The sequence below is a fragment of the Ranitomeya imitator genome, chromosome 1, assembly GCF_032444005.1.
Source record: "Ranitomeya imitator isolate aRanImi1 chromosome 1, aRanImi1.pri, whole genome shotgun sequence".
NCBI lineage: Eukaryota > Metazoa > Chordata > Amphibia > Anura > Dendrobatidae > Ranitomeya > Ranitomeya imitator.
Genome location: NC_091282.1, coordinates 550,481,854 through 550,505,040, shown reverse-complemented (window position 1 = coordinate 550,505,040; position 23,187 = coordinate 550,481,854). Strand labels below are relative to the sequence as shown.

Genomic DNA, 23,187 nt, shown 5'->3' with positions numbered 1-23,187 from the left:
AGAAGGGAAAGTCATGGAGTTATAGAAATTAAAGGATAAATAAACATGTTAATTATATGCAACTGGTGAAAATGAAAAAAAGGAAATATTGTCAAAACATCACAATTTATTCAGTATCCAGTATGAGCAGCAGAAATACACACTTTTACGCTCAATTAGGTTGTTAGTTGTTGTCTAAGGAATGTTCCGCCATTCTGAATATATTTGGGCACGCAAATCATTAAGACCTACTGATGGCAGGTCACTTTGCCAACCAATGACATCCCAGATGTGCTCGATGGGAGACAAATCGGGAGACACTGCAGGCCATTGAAGTGTGTTTAGACAATGCAAGATGTTCATAGTAGCATCAGCAACACTATTCCTTGCATTATCACATTGAAAAATGTATCCTGCGACATCTTGTAGAAATGGCCATACCACTGGTTCCATGACTTAAATCAATGTTGGCTATAATTGCGTCCAGGACAAATGCACAAGTCAAAGCTGATGAACATAGACCTCCTTTCCAGCCTACATTGCCATCTTAACCTGCACCATGATAAGCCTTTGAGAGTGGTGGGGTAAAGTCAGTGGAACACGTGAAGCTGGATGTCTGGCTCAAAGCCCAATGTCATGCGAATGCCTTTTGATGGATTGTGTAGTTAGTGTTTGACACCTTGGGCTTGGTATGTGATGTCCATTTTTGCTTGCAGTTCAGAATGGATCAGTCAAGGACCAAGTGGTACAGCCATTTCTACAAAGTGTACCAGGAGCCATTTTTCAACACAACAATGTCAGGCCATATGTTGTTCATGTTACTGTAAGCAGCTTATGTGGTCTAAATATCCTACCACGTCCTACAGCACATCTGGGACATTATTGATCAGTCATTGCAAAGTCAGCTGCCAGCAGCAGATCTTTATGACTTGTTTACCCTAGTGTATATGGCGTGGCATAACATTTCTCAGAAAACCATTAACCCCTTCATGACCACAATATTTTCCAGTTTACATTCATATAGCAGCATGAGGGTTTGTTTTTTGTGTCAGGGACCTGACAAATGATATAATTGAATGCCTTATGCCGGGCACAGGTTAATAACCTCATTGATAGCATATCAAGGTGTGTAAGTGTGTGTATTTCTGAATGTGGCGCTCATACTCAATAATGAATAAATTGAGATGTTCTGAAAATGTTGTTTCCATTTTATTATTATTGGCATGTCTTTGATTCTGTGATTTCCATAAATTCATGACTTTTCCTTTTGGGTGTTGCAATTTAAATATTGAGGAGTGCAGTTGAAATGAAAAATTATTAGATGTTTTGTTCAGTTGTTGAGTTCACAATTTCCTTTCTACAGTTCTCTGCAACACACCTCCTACAGTGAGAAATGCCCATGTCATTGGCAAAAAGAAGGAGAAATACAGTATCCATTCCACCGTGCGGTACCAGTGCCAAGATGGCTTCATACAGCGACACGTACCAACCATTCGATGTCACAAGAATGGAAGATGGGACAAGCCTAAAATTCTTTGTGTTAAACGTACGTATGCCTATATATTTTGTTTCTTTATAGGATAGTAACATATAGTTAGTAAGGCCGAAAAAAGACATTTGTCCATCCAGTTCAGCCTATATTCCATCATAATAAATACCCAGATCTACGTCCTTCTACAGAACCTAATAATTGTATGATACAATATTGTTCTGCTCCAGGAAGACATCCAGGCCTCTCTTGAACCCCTCGACTGAGTTCGCCATCACCACCTCCTCAGGCAAGCAATTCCAGATTCTCACTGCCCTAACAGTAAAGAATCCTCTTCTATGTTGGTGGAAAAACCTTCTCTCCTCCAGACGCAAAGAATGCCCTCAGACGCAAAGAATGGGGGCTATCATGAAAACTAATGAAAACATTTTAGCTCAGTTCATACCATTTTTTATGAATGTTACAACTCTTTTTTTAACTACTAGTCATAAAGAATTTTCCATTTTTATAAGATTTCATTTGTATAAAATACAGTATCATTGATGTCAGCATTATGACTTACCCACTGTACACCTCAACCCCATAACGAATAGTCTCAGGTCTCTGTTCTATTTAGTTACTGGCTGCACTTGCACTGTCCTTTCCGTAGAAATGAACTGGGCAAATAGAAACATTGTGCACCACCTGTGTAGAGAGGAGCCATCGCATAATGTGCGGCTGGATTTAGGGAGACATATTTACGTAAAAAAGCCGTCTAACAGAAAGTGTGATTGTAGTTACATGGACGAAATGTTCATAGTGTAGACCTGTGAAAAATATTTGTTTTTCTTAATTCTTTCACAAGGCAATTATGGTATCAAGCAGTACCAATGAGCAGCCATCTAAATAACGGCAGTTTGCACCATAGGATCACATTACATCGTATAGCTCTGGTTCCTGTACTGATTCTTATCACTAGGGTCACCCAACAACAGTCTATTATTCTAAATCTTAAATCACATAAAATAAATTGTATGTATTAATAATGTGTGTATTAACTCTTTTTTTTACCAAACAGCAACAGCCCGAAGACATCACAGGACACGAAGACATCATCACCAGCACAGACACCATCTGCACAACCAGCATCATAACCACCACCACCACCATAATAATAATAATAACCACCACCACCACCATTATCATCATCATCACCACCAGCACAAATCCCATCGTGAAAGGAGAAAACAGGAGCAGCACCTACACCGGAGCGCTAAGGACACATACTATTAATGAGCATCCACTTATTGTCCTCTGCATTCCATCTTCTACTGATAAACCCACCTTGTTTGGAGCAATCAACATGATACAGGAGAAGACTTATCAATTCCAGAGCAAATCAGTATTAGATATTTACAAGAACATTCCTAGTAAGTCCCTGATGCAAACAGTGCCAGACTAAATATCGATCTCATTACTTTTTTAAGTAAATCTGGTGTTTAGAATTGTGCAAGTCTAACTGGGCACCATTGTTTAATAAGCCAAATGACAGTATGAAAATAGGTATAAAATTCAGAACATCAATCAACACCATGCAGTTTATTGTGTTATTTGTCATATATCCATCTCGTTATATAAGAACAGACATAACAACATCATGAACTCTAGGTCTTGCCTATAGGATCCATCTTATAGCCTCCGTCTTTGAAAACATTACCTTAAGAAGAAGATGAAGCTTATCTGATTGTTGAAGAATGGTCTTTCAATGAAGAAGTTCACATGTGACTTGCCCTTATGCATGTGAAGTAGAAAACTTAAAAATACATTAAAGGGACAAGTCTATATGTTAAAGTGATGGAAGACATTGATACTTAGATGTGTTTAACAGGAAAAAGCACACCAATAATTCAATAACTGAAATGTCATAATATATTTTGATCATCTTACTGCTGTGGAACCATATTCCTGAAGGATTCCTTAATTGTGTTCTCTATAACAGTCTAGGACTTTTATTACGGCATGGTTTTGGTGTTTTGAAAGTGTTATATGACCCATTTTCTTAAGGAAGTTACCATAGAAAAACATGTACAACAAGAAGGAATTAGCAGTATCTATTACCTGCTTAACATTCATTAACTCTCATTAAATTGACAGCATAAAGAAACATTTACATCTTATACCATAGTTCCTATGGAGCCAACCACAATTTTGAAGTAAACTGTGTTCTTCTATCATGTTGTTTCAAGGCAATGTAAGGATAGATGAAAATTACATGCATCATTTAGAGCTCACATTAATTCTGTTAAGCCAAATAAATGGACCACTAAGGTGCTTCTTGTTCCTTCTTGTTCTAGGTGCACTTAATCAATAAATTGAAAAAAAGGAATGTCCTCTCCGATATAGAGCAGTGGTCTTCTTTTCCCAGCTCCAGTGCTGGGAATTCATTTTTTATGCCCTGCTCTATAAGCATCATTGTGTAATAGACAAATTTTAGGTTTCTGAAGGACTAGGGAACGGGTCGGTGGAGGTAAAGTTATGGGCGGGAAAAGGGTGGGGGGGCTCCGTCTTTTGTATTATTACTGTTTGCTTACAAATGAAATGTAGTGCCGTTTTGTGGTAGAAATATTATCTTCTAGTTCTTGCTGGGTATCTTGCTCAACCTTTGTTATTGAAAAATATGGGTATGAGTGAGTACATTTATGCATTTATATATCTTTTGTGTACATGAAGAAAAAGTCATAGGATGGGCTCATGGACACTGTTACTTTTTCCTGCATTCTCCCTACCTGTTTGGCTATTACAAAAAAAAGGATACACAATGGACCATTTGTAATGGTCTTTTATTATAGAAGAATAATACAGCCTATGCTGCCAAATTACAGGGAAGAGAATATTGGAGGAAAAATAGTAGTGTACAGGTACCCTAGCGTCCACCTGTCATGTTTTCCAGCTATGATTGTGTTGCTTTGAATGTGGTCATTGATAGATATAAGTAAGGCAATCATAATCTGATTGGCTTTTGTGATCTTTTTAGGCTACAAAAGAGTACAACATTGAGAAGTGAAAAGAGCCATGTATTTGATTATTATATCACATTCTTTATAGAATCTACATTGCAGAAAATGATCATGTGACTTCCCAGAATTCTTTTTGATTAAAAGATAAATCAAACGTCTTTATACAATATATTTGTCATCGTTTGTGTATAATGTTGCCGATTTCTACTTTCAGCAGAATCATCAGCATTCAGACATTGTCTTTGAATTAACTGTCTTAGGCCACGTGCACACATTGAGTATTTGGTGAGTTATTTACCTCAGTATCTGTAAGCCAAGATCAGGAGTGGAGCAATGAAAGTAAAATGATCACAGAAACACCTCACCACTACTGTATTTATCACCCACTCCTGGTTATGGCTTAAGGTACCTTCACACTCAGCAACTTTACAACGAGAACGACAACGATCCGTGACGTTGCAGCGTCCTGGATAGCGATCTCATTGTGTTTGACACACAGCAGCGATCAGGATCCCGCTGTGCCATCACTGGTCGGAGCTAGAAGTCCAGAAGTTTGTTTGGTCGTCAGGTCGGTGTGTATCGTCATGTTTGACAGCAAAAGCAACGACGCCAGCAATGTTTTTACATGGAGCTAGCAACCAGCGAGAACGATAAGTCAGTCGCCATTACGTCACTCGATCGCTCCTGCATCGTTCTGCTGTTGCCGTGTTTGACGTCTCCTAGCGACCTAAACAGCGACGCTGCAGCGATCGGCTCGTTGTCTATATCGCTGCAGCGTCCTTGAGTGTGACGGTACGTTTACACATACTGAGGTAAAAACTCAACGTACAGTATGCAAGTGGCCTTAATTACAATGATTACTATAGAGAACTAAGACATACAAAAACTGAGAGGCTATCCAGTACAGACTAGAAAGGAACTAAATGCACAAAAACAAACTACAATGGTTACTACTGTGTCATCTGCGGTTTGCATTGCGTAACATAGTGTTACCAAGATAAGTTTGCTATTCTTCTGCATTCCTACACATAACAACATGCACCATGCAACAAATTGCAAGTTTTATAATGCTCCGTGTAAAAATCAATTTTTTTTTTTATTATTCTTAAAGTGTATCTCCAATTGCAAAGAAAAGATCACTACCCTTCATAATAATAAAAACAATTTTATACAGTGCAAGTGTGAGCAGGTTTTGGGATGCAGTAGCAGACAGAAGGCAGAGCAATGGTTAACATATTTACTAACAGGTGTATACTCCACGCAGGAAGGAAGGTGGGGGAAAACAGGAAAATTAAGGGACAATGGATATGCAGTTTGGGGAAAATTCAAGAAACTACAAAAACAATGGTGCTCAAGGTATGACTTATCCGGTCCTGACGACGTCCAGCATGTAATGTCCACAGGATAGGGAATGACGCCAACAACGGTTAGTGTGTAGTGCGTCCAGTGTAGTCCTGGTGACGTCAACGAGCAGAGTCCTAGCGTAGAAGATAAGTCTCTGGTGCCTTTTATTGGCTCTTTGGTCCGGGGTATGGCAAGGGGAGCGTAGCACAGTTCTCACTGATGCGAGAGCCTAACGTGGCTCAATAGACATGCATCGGAGAGGTCAGGGTACAGTTCACGGTAGCACTCCTGGTCTTTCTTAAGCGGAATGCGCATGGTACTCATGGGTCCGGAGCATTTGGCAACTTTGCTTTGTGGGAGCCAACGGGCACTCAGCACCTCTCTGGTCACAGTCTTTGTGAGTACAAGCGGGAATGCTGCGGCATGGGCCTGCACTGTTGAAGGGCTCGAGGGACATAGCACTGCCTTCTCCTTGCTGCGCACTGTACATTCTTGTTGTTGAGGCATGGAGTGTGTGGGACCAGAGTCTGAGGAAAATGTAGAAATGGAGAACTACAATCAGTTAGAATAGTGAATCGATTTGATAGGCCAGCTGAGATGTATTTTTAGGGAATGCTTAAAGCTTTGTATACTGGGAATTAATTGGATTGAAGTTTTGGAGACAGGAGTAAGAGATTCAGATTATGGATGATTATGGGTATGGTGGTAGATAGAGATGTGTAATAAGATGTTGGTGGTGCAAAAATGTGGAGAGCTTTGTAGATGTGATAAGTTTATGTTGTATTCTGTAGCAGATGTGCAATGACTGGCACAGGGTGGAGGGTGTAGCGCAAATGTTAATTACTTACCAGTAATTAGATTTTCCAAAACCCACAACCCTCCCCCAAAGACAGGAAATGTACAGATTTAAAAGCTGGAGCCTTCGTGCTTCAGCGGTTTACAGAGCATTTGGTTTACCTACCAAACTAGGAAGAGTAAGAAGAGAACTCCAAAATCCCATAGAAGGGAGGGAATAAAGAAGGGTGCTGTTGTGGGTTCCAGAAAATTGAATTACTGCTAACTAATTACTGTATTTTTAGCACTATACGACGCACTCTTTTTCCCCCCAAACTTGGGGTTAAAATGAGGGTGCATCTTATAGTTCGAATGTAGCTTACTGGGAGGGCGGCAGGAGTCGAGCGATTCTGTGGGCCCTAAGGTGAGAGGAGGGAGTGTTCAGAGGTGCGATGCTGTGTGAGGAGCATGCGAGTCCAAGTTTGGGAGGAGGGGGTGCTTGGAGAAATCTTGACTTTAGTGATCGAAATCTGCGCTTATTCAACCTCCTGCAGTCATTTTCCCCAAGTCAGCCTCATTGAAACCATGGAAGTGCGGGAACTCCGGGTTTCCGCAAAATGTAGGTGGAGCCCCTGCACCACCAAGCACCCCCTCCTGCCAGCCTGGGACTCACCCCGCAGCATCGCACCTCCGAACACCTCCTGTTACCCTGCTCTACCACGCTACTGGCCCCCCGTCCCGGAATTCGGACTGTAACACAGACCCCCATTTGACACATTAAATGTTTTTGCCTTATTTTCCTCCTGAAAATTTGGGGTACATCTTATGGTTCGGTGCATCTTATAGTCTGAAAAATAGTCTGAAAAATACTAGCATTTTTCCCATCCCCATGACAGCACCATAATAGAGATGTCAAATAAATACTTAGGAAGGGACCAGTTCTTGAAAAACCTTTTTCCCAAAAGAAAGATCAGGAGCACCCAAATCCAACCAGTAGTGTCACGAGGGTGTCATCTCCCCCTGGAAGACCTGGAGTTAGACGGCCATGTCGATAAATGAATCGCAGGTCTTCTTTAGAGATGGTGTGATTTGTGTCTCATTAAATGGATTTAGTTTCTTCTGTTGCTGAAGATGTCAACGACCCTTTTGTATGCTGGTCAGAAACCTGCAGCTCTATATCAGCTGCTTCTGATATGGACATTACCTCATCCTATATAAACTGTTCAGACCTTCATGTCCCTGCCGGTGAAAGATTTGTCTTCCTGTGCTGTGTGCTAAAGCTAAGTGTTTGGAGTAGAGTTGTTGTACAAGTGTTCTTTGGTTTGCTGTAGTACATGTGCGTTTATCTAATGGTCCCTGTTCCCATTTAGGTTATTCCTTCCTATTGTTTGTCAGTAGGGTTGAGCGAAATGGATCGGACAAATTGAAAAATCGCCGACTTTCGGCAAAGTCTGGTTTCGTGAAATCCGACCCGATCCTAGTGTGGGATCGGCTATGAGGTCGGCGATCAGCGTGCCAAAGTCACGTTTCGTATGACGTTTTCAGAGCCATTTTTCATCCAATGAAGGAGGACGCAGAGTGTGGGCAGTGTGATGACATAGGTCTCGGTCCCCACCATCTTAGAGAATGGCATGGCAGTGATTGGCTTGCTTTCTGTGGCATCACAGGGGCTATAAAGGGGCGTGCACGCCGACCGCCATCTTACTTCTGACGATCTTAGCATAGGGAGAGGTTGCTGCAGCTTCATCAGAAGAAGGGATATAGTTAGGGAGGGAAGATTAACCCCCAAACCGCTTGTGCTGTAGCGATTTCCACTGTCCAACACCACCTTTTCTTTGCAGGGACAGTGGAGTTTATATTTTTGTGCATCAGCTCTGTAGCTTATTAGGGAGCCTATAGCTGTATTGCTGTTTGCAAGCTTCACAAAAACAGGCAGCACTCCAAATTCTTAGAAATAATGTGCAGGGTTTTATTATACCCACATCTCCGTGCGGAGATGTGGGTATAATAAAACCCTGCACATTATTTCTAAGAATTTGGAGTGCTGCCTGTTTTTGTAAAGCTTATGGACTAAGAACAAGCAGTGGACAGGTTGTCTGGGGGCTTTGCACCCGAAGATAAGTAAAGGATTTGTGCTGTTCCATTTTCATACTATTTTATTGTATTGCTGTTTGTACGCTGCTGTGCAAACCAACTGCTTTTTTAAAAGCAAAAATCCTGTTTCTCCTTTCTGCACAGTTATCTTGCTTATTTGTCCACACTTTTGTGTGCAGCAGTCCTTTTTATTGCTGCCATACTTTTCCTGAGATCATTGTAGGGAGATTGAAATTGTACTACAGTCCTTGTATTTTTTGATATATCTTCCAGCCACGTTCTGCCACTTACATTGTGTAGTGTTATACACTGTGCCTGAGTTTTGGTGCATTCTCCCAGCCAAAAAAGGGAGATTTAAATTGGCACTAAGTGGATCTACGTCAGTTCTGTTAGTTTGTCGTATATCTTCCAGCCAAGTTCTGCCACTTTCATTGAGTAGTGTAATACACTGGGCCTGAGTTTTGGTGCAGTCTCCCCCCAAAAAAGTGGAGATTTAAATTGCCACTAAGTGGATTTATGTCAGTTCTGTTTGTCGTATATCTTCCAGCCACGTTCTGCCACTTACATTGTGTAGTATTATACTCTGGGCCTGAGTTTTGGTGCAGTCTCCCCCCCCCCCCCAAAAAAAAGGGAGGTTTAAATTCTCAACAAGTTTATATACACCTTCTACCTTGTTTTACAGTACCATATATCGGTTGTTATTTTGGTTACATTTTCCCAAAAATGAGGAAGTCTGGTGGAAGAGGCCGTGGGCGGTCGTTGCCAGCTGGTAATGATGGTGGTGGTGGAGCATCTGGTGGTAGTGGGAAAAGCAAAATAGCACCTAAGGCTCGAGGTGTTGAGCCAGCGTCATTGTCTGGCTACACAAGGCCTCGAAGGCTCCCTTATCTGGGAGTAGGAAAACTGCTTTTAAAGCCGGAGCAGCAAGAAAATGTTTTGGCTTTCCTTGCTGACTCAGCCTCTAGCTCTTTCGCCTCATCTTCAGAAAGTTCGAAGTATAAAAGCAGCAGTCGTCAGTGGTTGCTCCCAGTCAGGAACAAGTCGCTTCCTTGTGTCCTTCCCCCAAACCAAAAGTGAAGGATGCGGCAGGCGACACTCCAGTTTACTCCATGGAGCTCTTTACACATACCGTGCCTGGGTTAGAGAGGGAAATTGTAAAAAGCCCATTACAAGATGAATTGGACATGGAGTGCACAGATGCACAGCCACAGCTAGATTATTATGCTGTTCCATTGACTCAGATCACTACATTGCCCTCACAGTGTACTGAGCCAGAATCTGACCCTGATGAGACTACGGTGCCCTGTCCCAAACGCTATAGCACCTTACACGGTGACACAGGGGAAGGTGCACATAACATTGAAGAGGAGGTGATAGATGACCCAGTTGTTGATCCAGATTTGCAGCCATTGGGAGAAGAGGGTGCCGCTGCCAGTAGCTTGGAAGCGGAGGAGGATGATCCGCAGCAGCCATCTACATCGCAACAGCTTTCTTCTGACAGGCCCGTATCTGGCCAAAAATGTTTGTCAAAACCAAAAACAGTTTTAGGACAGCGTGGCCATCCGGTGAAAGTAGCACAGCATGTAATGCCTGAAAAGGTAATTCATAGTAGGAAGAGTGCAGTGTGGGAATTTTTTAACCAAGATCTGAATGATCAGTGCAACGTTATCTGTAAGAATTGCTCAAAGACCTTTAGCAGAGGGAAGAATCTCCTAAATTTAAATACAATGTGCATGCTTAGACATTTAACCAGCATGCACTTGCAAGCCTGGACTAACCACCAAACGTCCCGTACCGTTGGTGCACATGCTCAGAATGAAGGTAGTCAGCAACGCTACATTGCTTCCCTCACTGTAAGCCCACCGGTTTGGACACCACCAACAGCAAATGTGGAGGTATCGTCGCAAGGCCAAAGCAGTCAGGGAATCACAAGGTTCTTGGTAGGAAACACTGTAGGTAGGCCAACATCAAGAATACCATCACCAACCCTCTCTCAATCTGCCATGTCCACCACCACCCCCGCTAGTTCCACCATATGCAGCTCTCCAGTCCAGCTCACCCTACAAGAGACTCTCGTTAGGAAAAGAAAGTACTCATCCTGTCATCCGCGTACACAGGGTTTGAACGCCCACATTGCTAGACTAATCTCGTTAGAGATGATGCCCTACCGGTTGGTTGAAAGCAAAGCTTTCAATGCCCTGATGGTCTACGCAGTACCACGCTATGACTTACCCAGTCGACACTTCTTTGTGAGAAAAGCCATCCCAGCCCTCCACCAGCATATCAAAGACCGCATTGTCCATGCACTGAGGCAATCAGTCAGTAGAAAGGTGCACCTCACAACAGATGCATGGACCAGTAGGCATGGCCAGGGACGTTACGTGTCCATCACGGCACACTGGGTTAATGTGGTGGATGCAGGGTCCACAGGGGACAGCCATAGTGGGACAGTTCTGCCTAGCCCACGGTCTAGGAAACAGTTGGCTGTAGGCATTCGCCACCCCTCCTCATCCTCCTCCTCCAGAAGTGAAAGCTCATTCACAGAGCGCAGTCGCATGACCACTTCTGTTATGAAAGGCAATTCAGTACCACAATGGACACAGCGGTCAGAGCACAAACAGTGATCTGACAATAACCCAAAATCATAGAACGAGCTCTGAGACGTGGGAACTCTGCAGACCGCAATCCCTAATCCTCTCCAAACAACACTAGAGGCAGCCGTGGATTGCGCCTAACTCTGCCTATGCAACTCGGCACAGCCTGAGAAACTAACTAGCCTGAAGATAGAAAATAAGCCTACCTTGCCTCAGAGAAATACCCCAAAGGAAAAGGCAGCCCCCCACATATAATGACTGTGAGTTAAGATGAAAAGACAAACGTAGAGATGAAATAGATTCAGCAAAGTGAGGCCCGACTTTCTTAACAGAGCGAGGACAGAAAAGGTAACTTTTCGGTCTACACAAAACCCTAACGAAAACCACGCAAAGGGCGCAAAAAGACCCTCCGTACCGAACTAACGGCACGGAGGTACACCCTTTGCGTCCCAGAGCTTCCAGCAAAAAATTAGACAAGCTGGACAGAAAAAATAGCAAACAAATAGCAAAGAAGAACTTAGCTATGCAGAGCAGCAGGCCACAGGAATGATCCAGGGAAAAGCAAGTCCAACACTGGAACATAGACAGGAAGCCAGGATCAAAGCATTAGGTGGAGTTAAGTAGAGAAGCACCTAACGACCTCACCAGATCACCTGAGGGAGGAAACTCAGAAGCCGCAGTACCACTTCCCTCCACCAACAGAAGCTCACAGAGAGAATCAGCCGAAGTACCACTTGTGACCACAGGAGGGAGCTCTGCCACAGAATTCACAACAGTACCCCCCCCTTGAGGAGGGGTCACCGAACCCTCACCAGAACCCCCAGGCCGACCAGGATGAGCCACATGAAAGGCACGAACAAGATCGGGAGCATGGACATCAGAGGCAAAAACCCAGGAATTATCTTCCTGAGCATAACCCTTCCATTTAACCAGATACTGGAGTTTCCGTCTAGAAACACGAGAATCCAAAATCTTCTCCACAATATACTCCAATTCCCCCTCCACCAAAACCGGGGCAGGAGGATCAACAGATGGAACCATAGGTGCCACGTATCTCCGCAACAATGACCTATGGAATACGTTATGTATGGAAAAAGAATCTGGAAGGGTCAGACGAAAAGACACAGGATTAAGAACCTCAGAAATCCTATACGGACCAATGAAACGAGGTTTAAACTTAGGAGAGGAAACCTTCATAGGAATATGACGAGAAGATAACCAAACCAGATCCCCAACACGAAGTCGGGGACCCACACGGCGTCTGCGATTAGCGAAACGTTGAGCCTTCTCCTGGGACAAGGTCAAATTGTCCACTACATGATTCCAAATCTGCTGCAACCTGTCCACCACAGTATCCACACCAGGACAGTCCGAAGACTCAACCTGTCCTGAAGAGAAACGAGGATGGAACCACATGCTGGAAGAACAATGGCACCAAATCAGAGGAGGAAGGCAATTTAGACAAGGGTACCAAATGGACCATCTTAGAAAAGCGATCACAGACCACCCAAATGACCGACATCTTTTGAGAAACGGGAAGATCAGAAACAAAATCCATAGAGATATGTGTCCAAGGCCTCTTCGGGACCGGCAAGGGCAAAAGCAACCCACTGGCACGAGAACAGCAGGGCTTAGCCCGAGCACAAATCCCACAGGACAGCACAAAAGTACGCACATCCCGCGACAGAGACGGCCACCAAAAGGATCTAGCCACTAACTCTCTGGTACCAAAGATTCCAGGATGACCAGCCAACACCGAACAATGAACCTCAGAGATAACTTTATTGGTCCACTTATCAGGGACAAACAGTCTCTCCGCTGGACAATGAACAGGTTTATTAGCCTGAAATTTTTGCAGCACCCGCCGCAAATCAGGGGAGATGGCAGACACAATTACTCCTTCCTTGAGGATACCCGCCGGCTCAGACAAATCCGGAGAGTCGGGCACAAAACTCCTAGACAGAGCATCCGCCTTCACATTTTTAGAGCCCGGAAGGTACGAAATCACAAAGTCAAAACGGGCAAAAAACAGCGACCAACGAGCCTGTCTAGGATTCAACCGCTTAGCAGACTCAAGATAAGTCAAGTTCTTATGATCAGTCAATACCACCACGCGATGCTTAGCTCCTTCAAGCCAATGACGCCACTCCTCGAATGCCCACTTCATGGCCAGCAACTCTCGGTTGCCCACATCATAATTTCGCTCAGCAGGCGAAAACTTCCTGGAAAAAAAAGCGCATGGTTTCATCACTGAGCAATCAGAACCTCTCTGCGACAAAACAGCCCCTGCTCCAATCTCAGAAGCATCAACCTCGACCTGGAACGGAAGAAAAACATCTGGTTGACACAACACAGGGGCAGAAGAAAAACGACGCTTCAACTCTTGAAAAGCTTCCACAGCAGCAGAAGACCAATTGACCAAATCAGCACCCTTCTTGGTCAAATCGGTCAATGGTTTGGTAATACTAGAAAAATTGCAGATGAAGCGACGATAAAAATTAGCAAAGCCCAGGAACTTTTGCAGACTTTTCAGAGATGTCGGCTGAGTCCAATCATGGATGGCTTGGACCTTAACAGGATCCATCTCGATAGTAGAAGGGGAAAAGATGAACCCCAAAAATGAAACCTTCTGCACACCAAAGAGACACTTTGATCCCTTCACAAACAAAGAATTAGCACGCAGGACCTGAAAAACTGTTCTGACCTGCTTCACATGAGACTCCCAATCATCCGAGAAGATCAAAATGTCATCCAAGTACACAATCAGGAATTTATCCAGGTACTCTCGGAAGATGTCATGCATAAAGGACTGAAACACCGATGGAGCATTGGCAAGTCCGAATGGCATCACCAGATACTCAAAATGACCCTCGGGCGTATTAAATGCAGTTTTCCATTCATCTCCTCGCCTGATTCGCACCAGATTATACGCACCACGAAGATCTATCTTGGTGAACCAACTAGCCCCCTTAATCCGAGCAAACAAATCAGATAACAATGGCAAGGGGTACTGAAATTTAACCGTGATCTTATTTAGAAGGCGGTAATCTATACAAGGTCTCAGCGAACCATCCTTCTTGGCTACAAAAAAGAACCCTGCTCCTAATGGTGACGATGACGGGCGAATATGCCCCTTCTCCAGGGATTCCTTCACATAACTGCGCATAGCGGCGTGCTCAGGCACTGATAAATTAAACAGTCGACCTTTTGGGAATTTACTACCAGGAATCAAATTGATAGCACAATCACAATCCCTATGTGGAGGTAGGGCATCGGACTTGGGCTCATCAAATACATCCCGGTAATCAGACAAGAACTCTGGAACCTCAGAAGGGGTGGATGATGAAAGTGACAGAAATGGAACATCACCATGTACCCCCTGACAACCCCAGCTGGACACCGACATGGATTTCCAATCTAATACTGGATTATGGGCTTGTAGCCATGGCAACCCCAACACGACCACATCATGCAGATTATGCAACACCAGAAAGCGAATAACCTCCTGATGTGCAGGAGCCATGCACATGGTCAGCTGGGTCCAGTATTGAGGCTTATTCTTGGCCAAAGGCGTGGCATCAATTCCTCTCAATGGAATAGGACACTGCAAGGGCTCTAAGAGAAACCCACAACGCTTAGCATACTCCAAGTCCATCAAATTCAGGGCAGCGCCTGAATCCACAAATGCCATGACAGAATACGATGACAAAGAGCAGATCAAGGTAACAGACAGAAGAAATTTTGACTGTACCGTACCAATGGTGGCAGACCTAGCGAACCGCTTAGTGCGCTTAGGACAATCAGAGATAGCATGAGTGGAATCACCACAGTAGAAACACAGCCCATTCAGACGTCTGTGTTCTTGCTGTTCAACTCTGGTCAAAGTCCTATCGCACTGCATAGGCTCAGGTAATACCGCCAAATGGTGCACAGATTTACGCTCATGCAAGCGTCGACCGATCTGAATGGCCAAAGACATAGACTCATTCAAACCAGCAGGCATAGGAAATCCCACCATGACATCCTTAAGGGCTTCAGAGAGACCCTTTCTGAACATAGCTGCCAGCGCAGATTCATTCCATTGAGTGAGCACGGACCACTTTCTAAATTTCTGACAATATACCTCTATCTCATCCTGACCATGACAAAGAGCCAGCAAATTTTTCTCTGCCTGATCCACTGAATCAGGTTCATGGTACAGCAATCCGAGCGCCAGGAAAAACGCATCGATATTACTCAATGCAGGATCTCCTGGCGCAAGAGAAAATGCCCAGTCCTGAGGGTCACCGCGCAAAAAAGAAATAACAATCAAAACCTGTTGAACTGGATCACCAGAGGAGCGAGGTTTCAAGGCCAGAAATAATTTACAATTATTTTTGAAACTCAGAAACTTAGTTCTATCTCCAAAAAACAAATCAGGAATAGGAATTCTTGGTTCTAACATAGATTTCTGATCAATAGTGTCTTGAATCTTTTGTACTCTTGCCGAGAGCTGATCCACAGATGAAGACAGACTTCTAATGTCCATCGCTACACCTGTGTACTGAACCACCCAAATGTCTAGGGGGAAAAAAGGCAAAACACAGTGCAAAGAAAAAAAAATGGTCTCAGAACTTCTTTTTTCCCTCTATTGAGAATCATTAGTACTTTTGGCTTCCTGTACTGTTATGAAAGGCAATTCAGTACCACAATGGACATAGCGGTCAGAGCACAAACAGTGATCTGCCAATAACCCAAAATCATAGAACGAGCTCTGAGACGTGGGAACTCTGCAGACCGCAATCCCTAATCCTCTCCAAACAACACTAGAGGCAGCCGTGGATTGCGCCTATCTCTGCCTATGCAACTCGGCACAGCCTGAGAAACTAACTAGCCTGAAGATAGAAAATAAGCCTACCTTGCCTCAGAGAAATACCCCAAAGGAAAAGGCAGCCCCCCACATATAATGACTGTGAGTTAAGATGAAAAGGCAAACGTAGAGATGAAATAGATTCAGGAAAGTGAGGCCCGACTTTCTTAACAGAGCGAGGACAGAAAAGGTAACTTTGCGGTCTACACAAAACCCTAAAGAAAACCACGCAAAGGGGGCAAAAAGACCCTCCGTACCGAACTAACGGCACGGAGGTACACCCTTTGCGTCCCAGAGCTTCCAGCAAAAAATTAGACAAGCTGGACAGAAAAAATAGCAAACAAATAGCAAAGAAGAACTTAGCTATGCAGAGCAGCAGGCCACAGGAATGATCCAGGGAAAAGCAAGTCCAACACTGGAACATAGACAGGAAGCCAGGATCAAAGCATTAGGTGGAGTTAAGTAGAGAAGCACCTAACGACCTCACCAGATCACCTGAGGGAGGAAACTCAGAAGCCGCAGTACCACTTCCCTCCACCAACAGAAGCTCACAGAGAGAATCAGCCGAAGTACCACTTGTGACCACAGGAGGGAGCTCTGCCACAGAATTCACAACACACTTCATCCGCAGCTGCCAGTGTTGCACATGAGGTGTCCCATTATCAAACAGCTAGTGGTAAGCGTCAACAGGCTGTGCTACAAATGAAGTGTTTGGGAGACAACAGACATACCGCGGAAGTACTGGCCGAGTACTTGCAGCAAGAAACTCAGTCATGGCTGGGCAGTGTACAGCTTGAGGCAGGCAACTGAAACACATACTTTGCCTGGCTTACACCTTGAACCTGGTGGTGCAGTGCTTCCTGAAAAATTATCCAGAGTTACCAGCCCTGGTCCTGAAGGTGCGAAGACTTTGCTCGCACATCCGCCGGTCGCCTGTACACTCCAGCTGTATGCTGAACCATCAGCGACCGCTGAATCTTCCGCCTAATAATCGACGTTGCAACAAGGTGGAACTCCACACTGCACATGCTTCAGAGGCTGTGCGAACAGAGGCGTGCTGTCATTTATTTGTGGGAGGATACACATACACGGGCAGACGCGCTACCGCAGGACTGACAACACTCCCCCCACCGTCTGGAGCAGGTGATTATGCAGATATCCTTTAGGTACTATAGGGCTTTGGAGCCGTGTATGCTACAGACTATGGGGGCATGGGGATACTTTGGGTAGTAGGATATACTGGATATGAGGTCTGTTGTACAGATGTAAATTCCACATGACTAAGCGAGGTTTCCCTGTGGGCAGTGATCGGGCTAGGGGTCATTATAGATCTGTATCAGTTCCATTTGGTTAGTTTGTGTGCCTGCATTGTCCCAATATATGACCGTGTGTTGTCATATATATCCTGTGGGTGTGCGTTTTATGTATGATGGTATCTTATGGGTGGGTGTGCTTTCCCTGTATTTTACACTATGATTATATGCTTTTATACGGTTGTTATTGAATAAAGTTTGGTATTTTTTTATATTTTGGCCTTTTGATCATCTTTCTTTTTGTTCTCTATGTAGTAATTGATGATAGGCTCTATTGTCCTATTGTTTCTAGCATGGTATATGATTTGGCATTTAGTGATTGATTTTCAATTTTTATATTACCATGTTTTTGTGTCATATTCACCTTTACATACACGGGCAGGCAGTTGGATGGCAGACATGGAGTTGTCTGGTGTGCAGTGGTCGAAGCTCCAAGACCTCTGTCAAGTCCTTTGAGGAATGCACACGGCTGGTGTTAGGGTTGGCGGAACGCACCGAGTAAATATATATGTATATATAAGTGCATTCGCAACCCGGGGTCCTCTGTGCAGGAGAGGAACCTGCTGCTGGCAAATGGCGGCGCTATATGGCGGTATAAGCAAACTCTGTTAACTCCACAGAGTCACTAGAAATAAGATGCTGTGCCCTGTTAGCGTCACAGGGGAACACAGCTAAAGCTGGAGGCAGTCAGTGGTCACGCACCCAGAAAAGCATACAAACACTCCTCACCGGAGGAGCCGGTATTCTAGGGGCTTATTTCAGCCGGGTCCCTGAATACATTCATGCAATACTCCTCACCGGAGGTGCCGGTAATCTAGGGGCTTATTTTAGCCGAGTCCCAGAACACACACATAGAGGCGCAACCACAATTAACAAGCTCATGACATGAGGTGATACTAGCGCATGGCCGTGCGGCCATGCAAACCTTTTATAGCTGCTGCAGCTTCAGGACCTTCCTAGGGGACCAATGGAATTTTGCTACAGTACCTGAGCAACTTCAGGACCTTCCTAGAGGACCAATGATAGCTGCTGCAGTACCTGAGCATGTGACCCCTGACCTCTGTCTTACCTTGGGCATGCTCAGTGTGTGCAAAGCTGGACTTAGTCCCAGAAAAGCCTGCTTGCCGCTGACCAGTGCAGGCTACAATAGCAGAGTCTTGAAAGGCAGCAGTAACCCTTTGCACAGTATCAGGCTGAGTGAGACGCTGGGACTGATGTCTCCGCTGAGCAGGCTCCACTGCGGCTGATGCAGAATGGGAGACCGCAGCAGACATGGCTCAAGATTCCCCCTGTGCAGCGGCGGGAACTCGACTCCTAACATTGCCCCCCTCCTTGGGCCTCGCTACGCTCAAAGGCTGCAACGAGGAGCGGAGCCCGAATGTGTTCCACAGGTTCCCAGGTTCTGTCCTCTGTGCCGTGACCCTTCAAGTCCACCAGATAATATTTCTTGGCACATACCACCTTGCACCCCACGATAGCATTCACCTCAAACTCATCCGTGGATGAACCCGATGTCCCAGCAGATGACTCAGAAAACCGGGACATATAGACGGGCTTTAAGAGAGAAACGTGAAAGGTGTCGGTGATACCAAGGTGCGGAGGAATAGTCAAACGGTAGACCACAGGGTTGATCTGTTCCAGAACCTTGAAAGGGCCTATGTAGCGAGGCATAAATTTAGTGGACTCAACTTGCAGCCTGATGTTACAGGCGGAGAGCCTCACTAAAGATCGGAGCAGGGCACCGGTGTGCATCAGCAGAAACCCTCATTCTCTCCTTGGAGGCCCGGATGGCATCCTGTGTGCGGTCCCAAATGTCACGTGCCTCCACCGCCCAGCCTGCCACCCTAGAATCGGTGAATGACATGGGCATAGGCACAGGAACACGCTAATGCTGGCCGTAATTAAGGAGAAAAGGAGTCTGCCCGGTAGAGTCGGCTACGGCGTTGTTCAAAGCAAATTCCACCCAAGGTAGCAAAGATGCCCAGTCATCCTGCCTGGTGGAGACAAAATGTCGTAAGTATGTGACCAGAGTCTGGATGACCCTCTCTACCAACCCATTCGTCTCGGGATGATAAGCAGAAGATTCAGCTCAATGCTGATTAAACGACAGAGTTCTCTCCAGAACCGAGACGCAAACTGAGGACCTTGGTCACTGACAATTTTGTCAGGCATGCCATGTAGACGGAAGACATGTTTGACGAACAACGCCGCTAAAGCCCGTGCAGAAGGTAACCGTGGAAGCGGAACCAAGTGCACCATCTTAGAAAAATGGTTGGTGACTACCCAGATAACTGTACAGCTACAAGATTTGGGTAGACACCATCGGGTTCTATTGATATTTTTAGACACATATATTTATATATATTTATACGATTTTTTAGATATCCATTGGTACTGTGTGTTACATATTAAGATTTGGGTAAGCCTACCACGAAGTCCATCCCAACCATCTCCCAGGGCCTGTCTGCCACCGGCAAGGGGTAAAGTTGCCCAGCAGGCCATTGCTAAGGAGACCGATTTTTGGCGCAGGAGACACACGCCCCAATTTAGTCCCCGATGTCATGGGCCACATGCGGCCACCAGTACGTCCTCGCCAAGAGCTCAGATGTAGGGTTGAGCGAAACGGGTCGAACATTTTCAAAAGTCGCCGACTTTTGACAAAGTCGGGTTTCATGAAACCCGATCCGACCCCTGTGCAGGGTCGGCCATGCGGTACGCGACTTTCGCGCCAAAGTCGCGTTTCAATGACGCGAAAAGCACCATTTCTCAGCCAATGAAGGTAAACGCAGAGTGTGGGCAGCGTGATGACATAGGTCCTGGTCCCCACCATCTTAGAGAAGGGCATTGCAGTGATTGGCTTGCTGTCCGCGGCGTCACAGGGGCTATAAAGGGGCGTTCCCGCCGACCGCCATGTTACTGCTGCTGATCTGAGCCTAGGGAGAGGTTGCTGCCTCTTCGTCAGAAGCAGGGATAGCGTTAAGCAGGGTCCATTAACCACCAAACCGCTTGTGCTGTAGCGATTTCCACTGCCCAACACCACCTTCGGTGTGCAGGGACAGTGGAAGCTACATTTTTTTTTTTTTCCCCTCAGCGCTGTAGCTCATTGGGCTGCCCTAGAAGGCTCCCTGATAGCTGCATTGCTGTGTGTACGCCGCTGTGCAAACCAACTGCTTTTTTCAAAGCACAAATCCTCTTGTTCCTTCCTTTCTGCACAGCTATCTTGTTTGTTTGTCCACACTTTTTATTTAATTTGTGCATCAGTCCACTCCTTATTGCTGCCTGCCATACCTGGCTGAGATTACTGCAGGGAGATAGTAATTGAAGGACAGTTCCTTTTTTTTTTTTTTTTTTGTGGGAGATTAAGATTGGCATTTCTGCTAGAGTGCCATCCCTGTCTGTGTCATCTCTCACTCAGTGGGCCATAGAAATCCTATTTATTTTTTTGCTTGATTTGGGTTCTAAAATCTACCTGAAAAAATCACTACATCAATCAGTGGGAGAAAAATATTGGCCTCAGGGCTTGTGTGCCACTCCTTACTCCTGTGTGTGCCATCTCTCAGTGGGCCATAGAAAGCCTATTTATTTTTTTGCTTGATTTGGGTTCCAAAATCTACCTGAAAAAATCAATAAATCAATCAGTGGGAGATTAATATTGGCCTTTGGGCTTGTGTGCCAGTCCTAAGCGTGCCATCTCTCTCTCTCAGATAGTGGGCCATAGAAAGCCTATTTATTATTTTTTTTTATTGGGTTTATAAATTTTCCCTGGAAAAAAAAAAAAAAAGTGGGAGATTAATATTGGCCTCTGGGCTTCTGTGCCAGTCCTGAGCGTGCCATCTCTCTCACAAATAGTGGGCCATAGAAAGCCTATTTATTTTTTTGGTTGATTTGGGTTCTAAATTCTACCTGAAAAAATCAATAAATCAATCAGTGGGAGATAAATATTGGCCTCTGGGCTTGTGTGCCACTCCTGACTCCTGTGTGCGTCCTCTCTCACTCAGTGGGCCCTAGAAAGCCTATTTTTTGTTTTATTTGTTTTCTAAATTCTCCCTGAAAAAATCATTTTATTTTATTTGGTTTCTAAATTATTCCTGAAAAAAATCATTTTTTTTTTTTTCTAGTCTCCCTGAAAAAAACAAACAAAAACAAATCAGTGGGAGATTAATATTGCCCTTTCTGCTTGTGTGCCAGTCTTGACTCCTGGGTGTGCCATCTCTCTCTCTCCAATTGTGGGCCATAGAAAGCCTATTAATTTTTTTGCTTGATTTGGGTTCCAAAATCTACCTGAAAAAATCACTAAATCAATCAGTGGGAGATAAATATTGGCCTCTGGGCTTGTGTGCCACTCCTGACTCCTGTGTGCGTCCTCTCTCACTCAGTGGGCCCTACAAAGCCTATTTTTTTTTAATTTGTTTTCTAAATTCTCCCTGAAAAAATCATTTTATTTTATTTGGTTTCTAAATTATTCCTGAAAAACATCATTTTTTTGTATTTTTTTTTTCTAAAGTCTCCCTGAAAAAAAAAAAAAAAACAAATCAGTGGGAGATTAATATTGCCCTTTCTGCTTGTGTGCCAGTCTTGACTCCTGGGTGTGCCATCTCTCTCTCTCCAATTGTGGGCCATAGAAAGCCTATTAATTTTTTTGCTTGATTTGGGTTCCAAAATCTACCTGAAAAAATCACTTAATCAATCAGTGGGAGATAAATATTGGCCTCTGGGCTTGTGTGCCACTCCTGACTCCTGTGTGCGTCCTCTCTCACTCAGTGGGCCCTAGAAAGCCTATTTTTTGTTTTATTTGTTTTCTAAATTCTCCCTGAAAAAATCATTTTATTTTATTTGGTTTCTAAATTATTCCTGAAAAAAAATCATTTTTTTTGTATTTTTTTTTTCTAAAGTCTCCCTGAAAAAAAAAAAAAAATCAAATCAGTGGGAGATTAATATTGCCCTTTCTGCTTGTGTGCCAGTCTTGACTCCTGGGTGTGCCATCTCTCTCTCTCCAATTGTGGGCCATAGAAAGCCTATTAATTTTTTTGCTTGATTTGGGTTCCAAAATCTACCTGAAAAAATCACTAAATCAATCAGTGGGAGATAAATATTGGCCTCTGGGCTTGTGTGCCACTCCTGACTCCTGTGTGCGTCCTCTCTCACTCACTGAGCCCTAGAAAGGCTATTTTATGTTTTATTTGTTTTCTAAATTCTCCCTGAAAAAATCATTTCATTTTATTTGGTTTATAAATTCTTCCTTAAAAAATCATTTTTTTTTTTTTTTCTAAAGTCTCCTTTTTTAAAAAAAAAACCACAAATCAGTGGGAGATTAATATTTACATTTGCGCTTCAGTGACAGTCCTACGTGTGTGGCATCTCTCTCATTTGTTGCCACCAACAACAGAGTGTGTAACATTGTGCCTGATTTTCGTTGTGGTCTCACCCACCTGTAAAGGGGTAGCTAAATCATACTGAAGTTATAGCTCACCGTGTAAGTTGTGTGACTGCAACAAATACCGTTAGTTTGGTAACGTTTTTAAAACAATGAGGAAGTCTGGTGGAAGAGGTCGTGGCCGGGGGCGTTCATTGTCAGCTGGTAATGAGGGTAGTGGTAGTGGTGGAGCATCAGGTGGTCGTGGGAAAAAAAATATTGCACCTAAGTCTGGAGCTGTGGAGCCAGGTTCGTCGTCTGGCTACACAAGGCCTCGAACGCTCCCTTTTCTGGGAGTAGGATAACCGCTTTTAAAGCCGGAGCAGCAAGAGCAAGTTTTGG

At 44.3% G+C, this 23,187-nt stretch overlaps 2 protein-coding genes across 4 annotated transcripts in view; both read left to right on the top strand.

Annotated features, from left to right (window-relative positions):
* NCAN (neurocan) overlaps window positions 1-4,622 on the top strand; it is a 380,863-nt gene extending 376,241 nt beyond the window's left edge. For 2 of the 3 annotated variants that reach the window (XM_069767704.1, XM_069767701.1), the window contains 2 exons: window positions 1,343-1,525; window positions 2,526-4,622. In XM_069767704.1, coding sequence (XP_069623805.1) covers window positions 1,343-1,525; window positions 2,526-2,740 — 398 coding nt within the window. In that variant the 3' untranslated portion in view covers window positions 2,741-4,622. Of the gene's footprint in view, window positions 1-1,342; window positions 1,526-1,698; window positions 1,758-2,525 lie in introns of all 3 variants that reach the window. The other variant, XM_069767702.1, reaches the window with a different exon arrangement.
* Window positions 2,811-23,187, top strand: part of LOC138676285 (neurocan core protein-like) — an 86,833-nt gene continuing 66,456 nt past the window's right edge. The window contains exon 1 of the mRNA XM_069765476.1: window positions 2,811-2,877. Within this exon, the coding sequence (XP_069621577.1) occupies window positions 2,811-2,877 (67 nt within the window). The remainder of the gene's footprint in view (window positions 2,878-23,187) is intronic.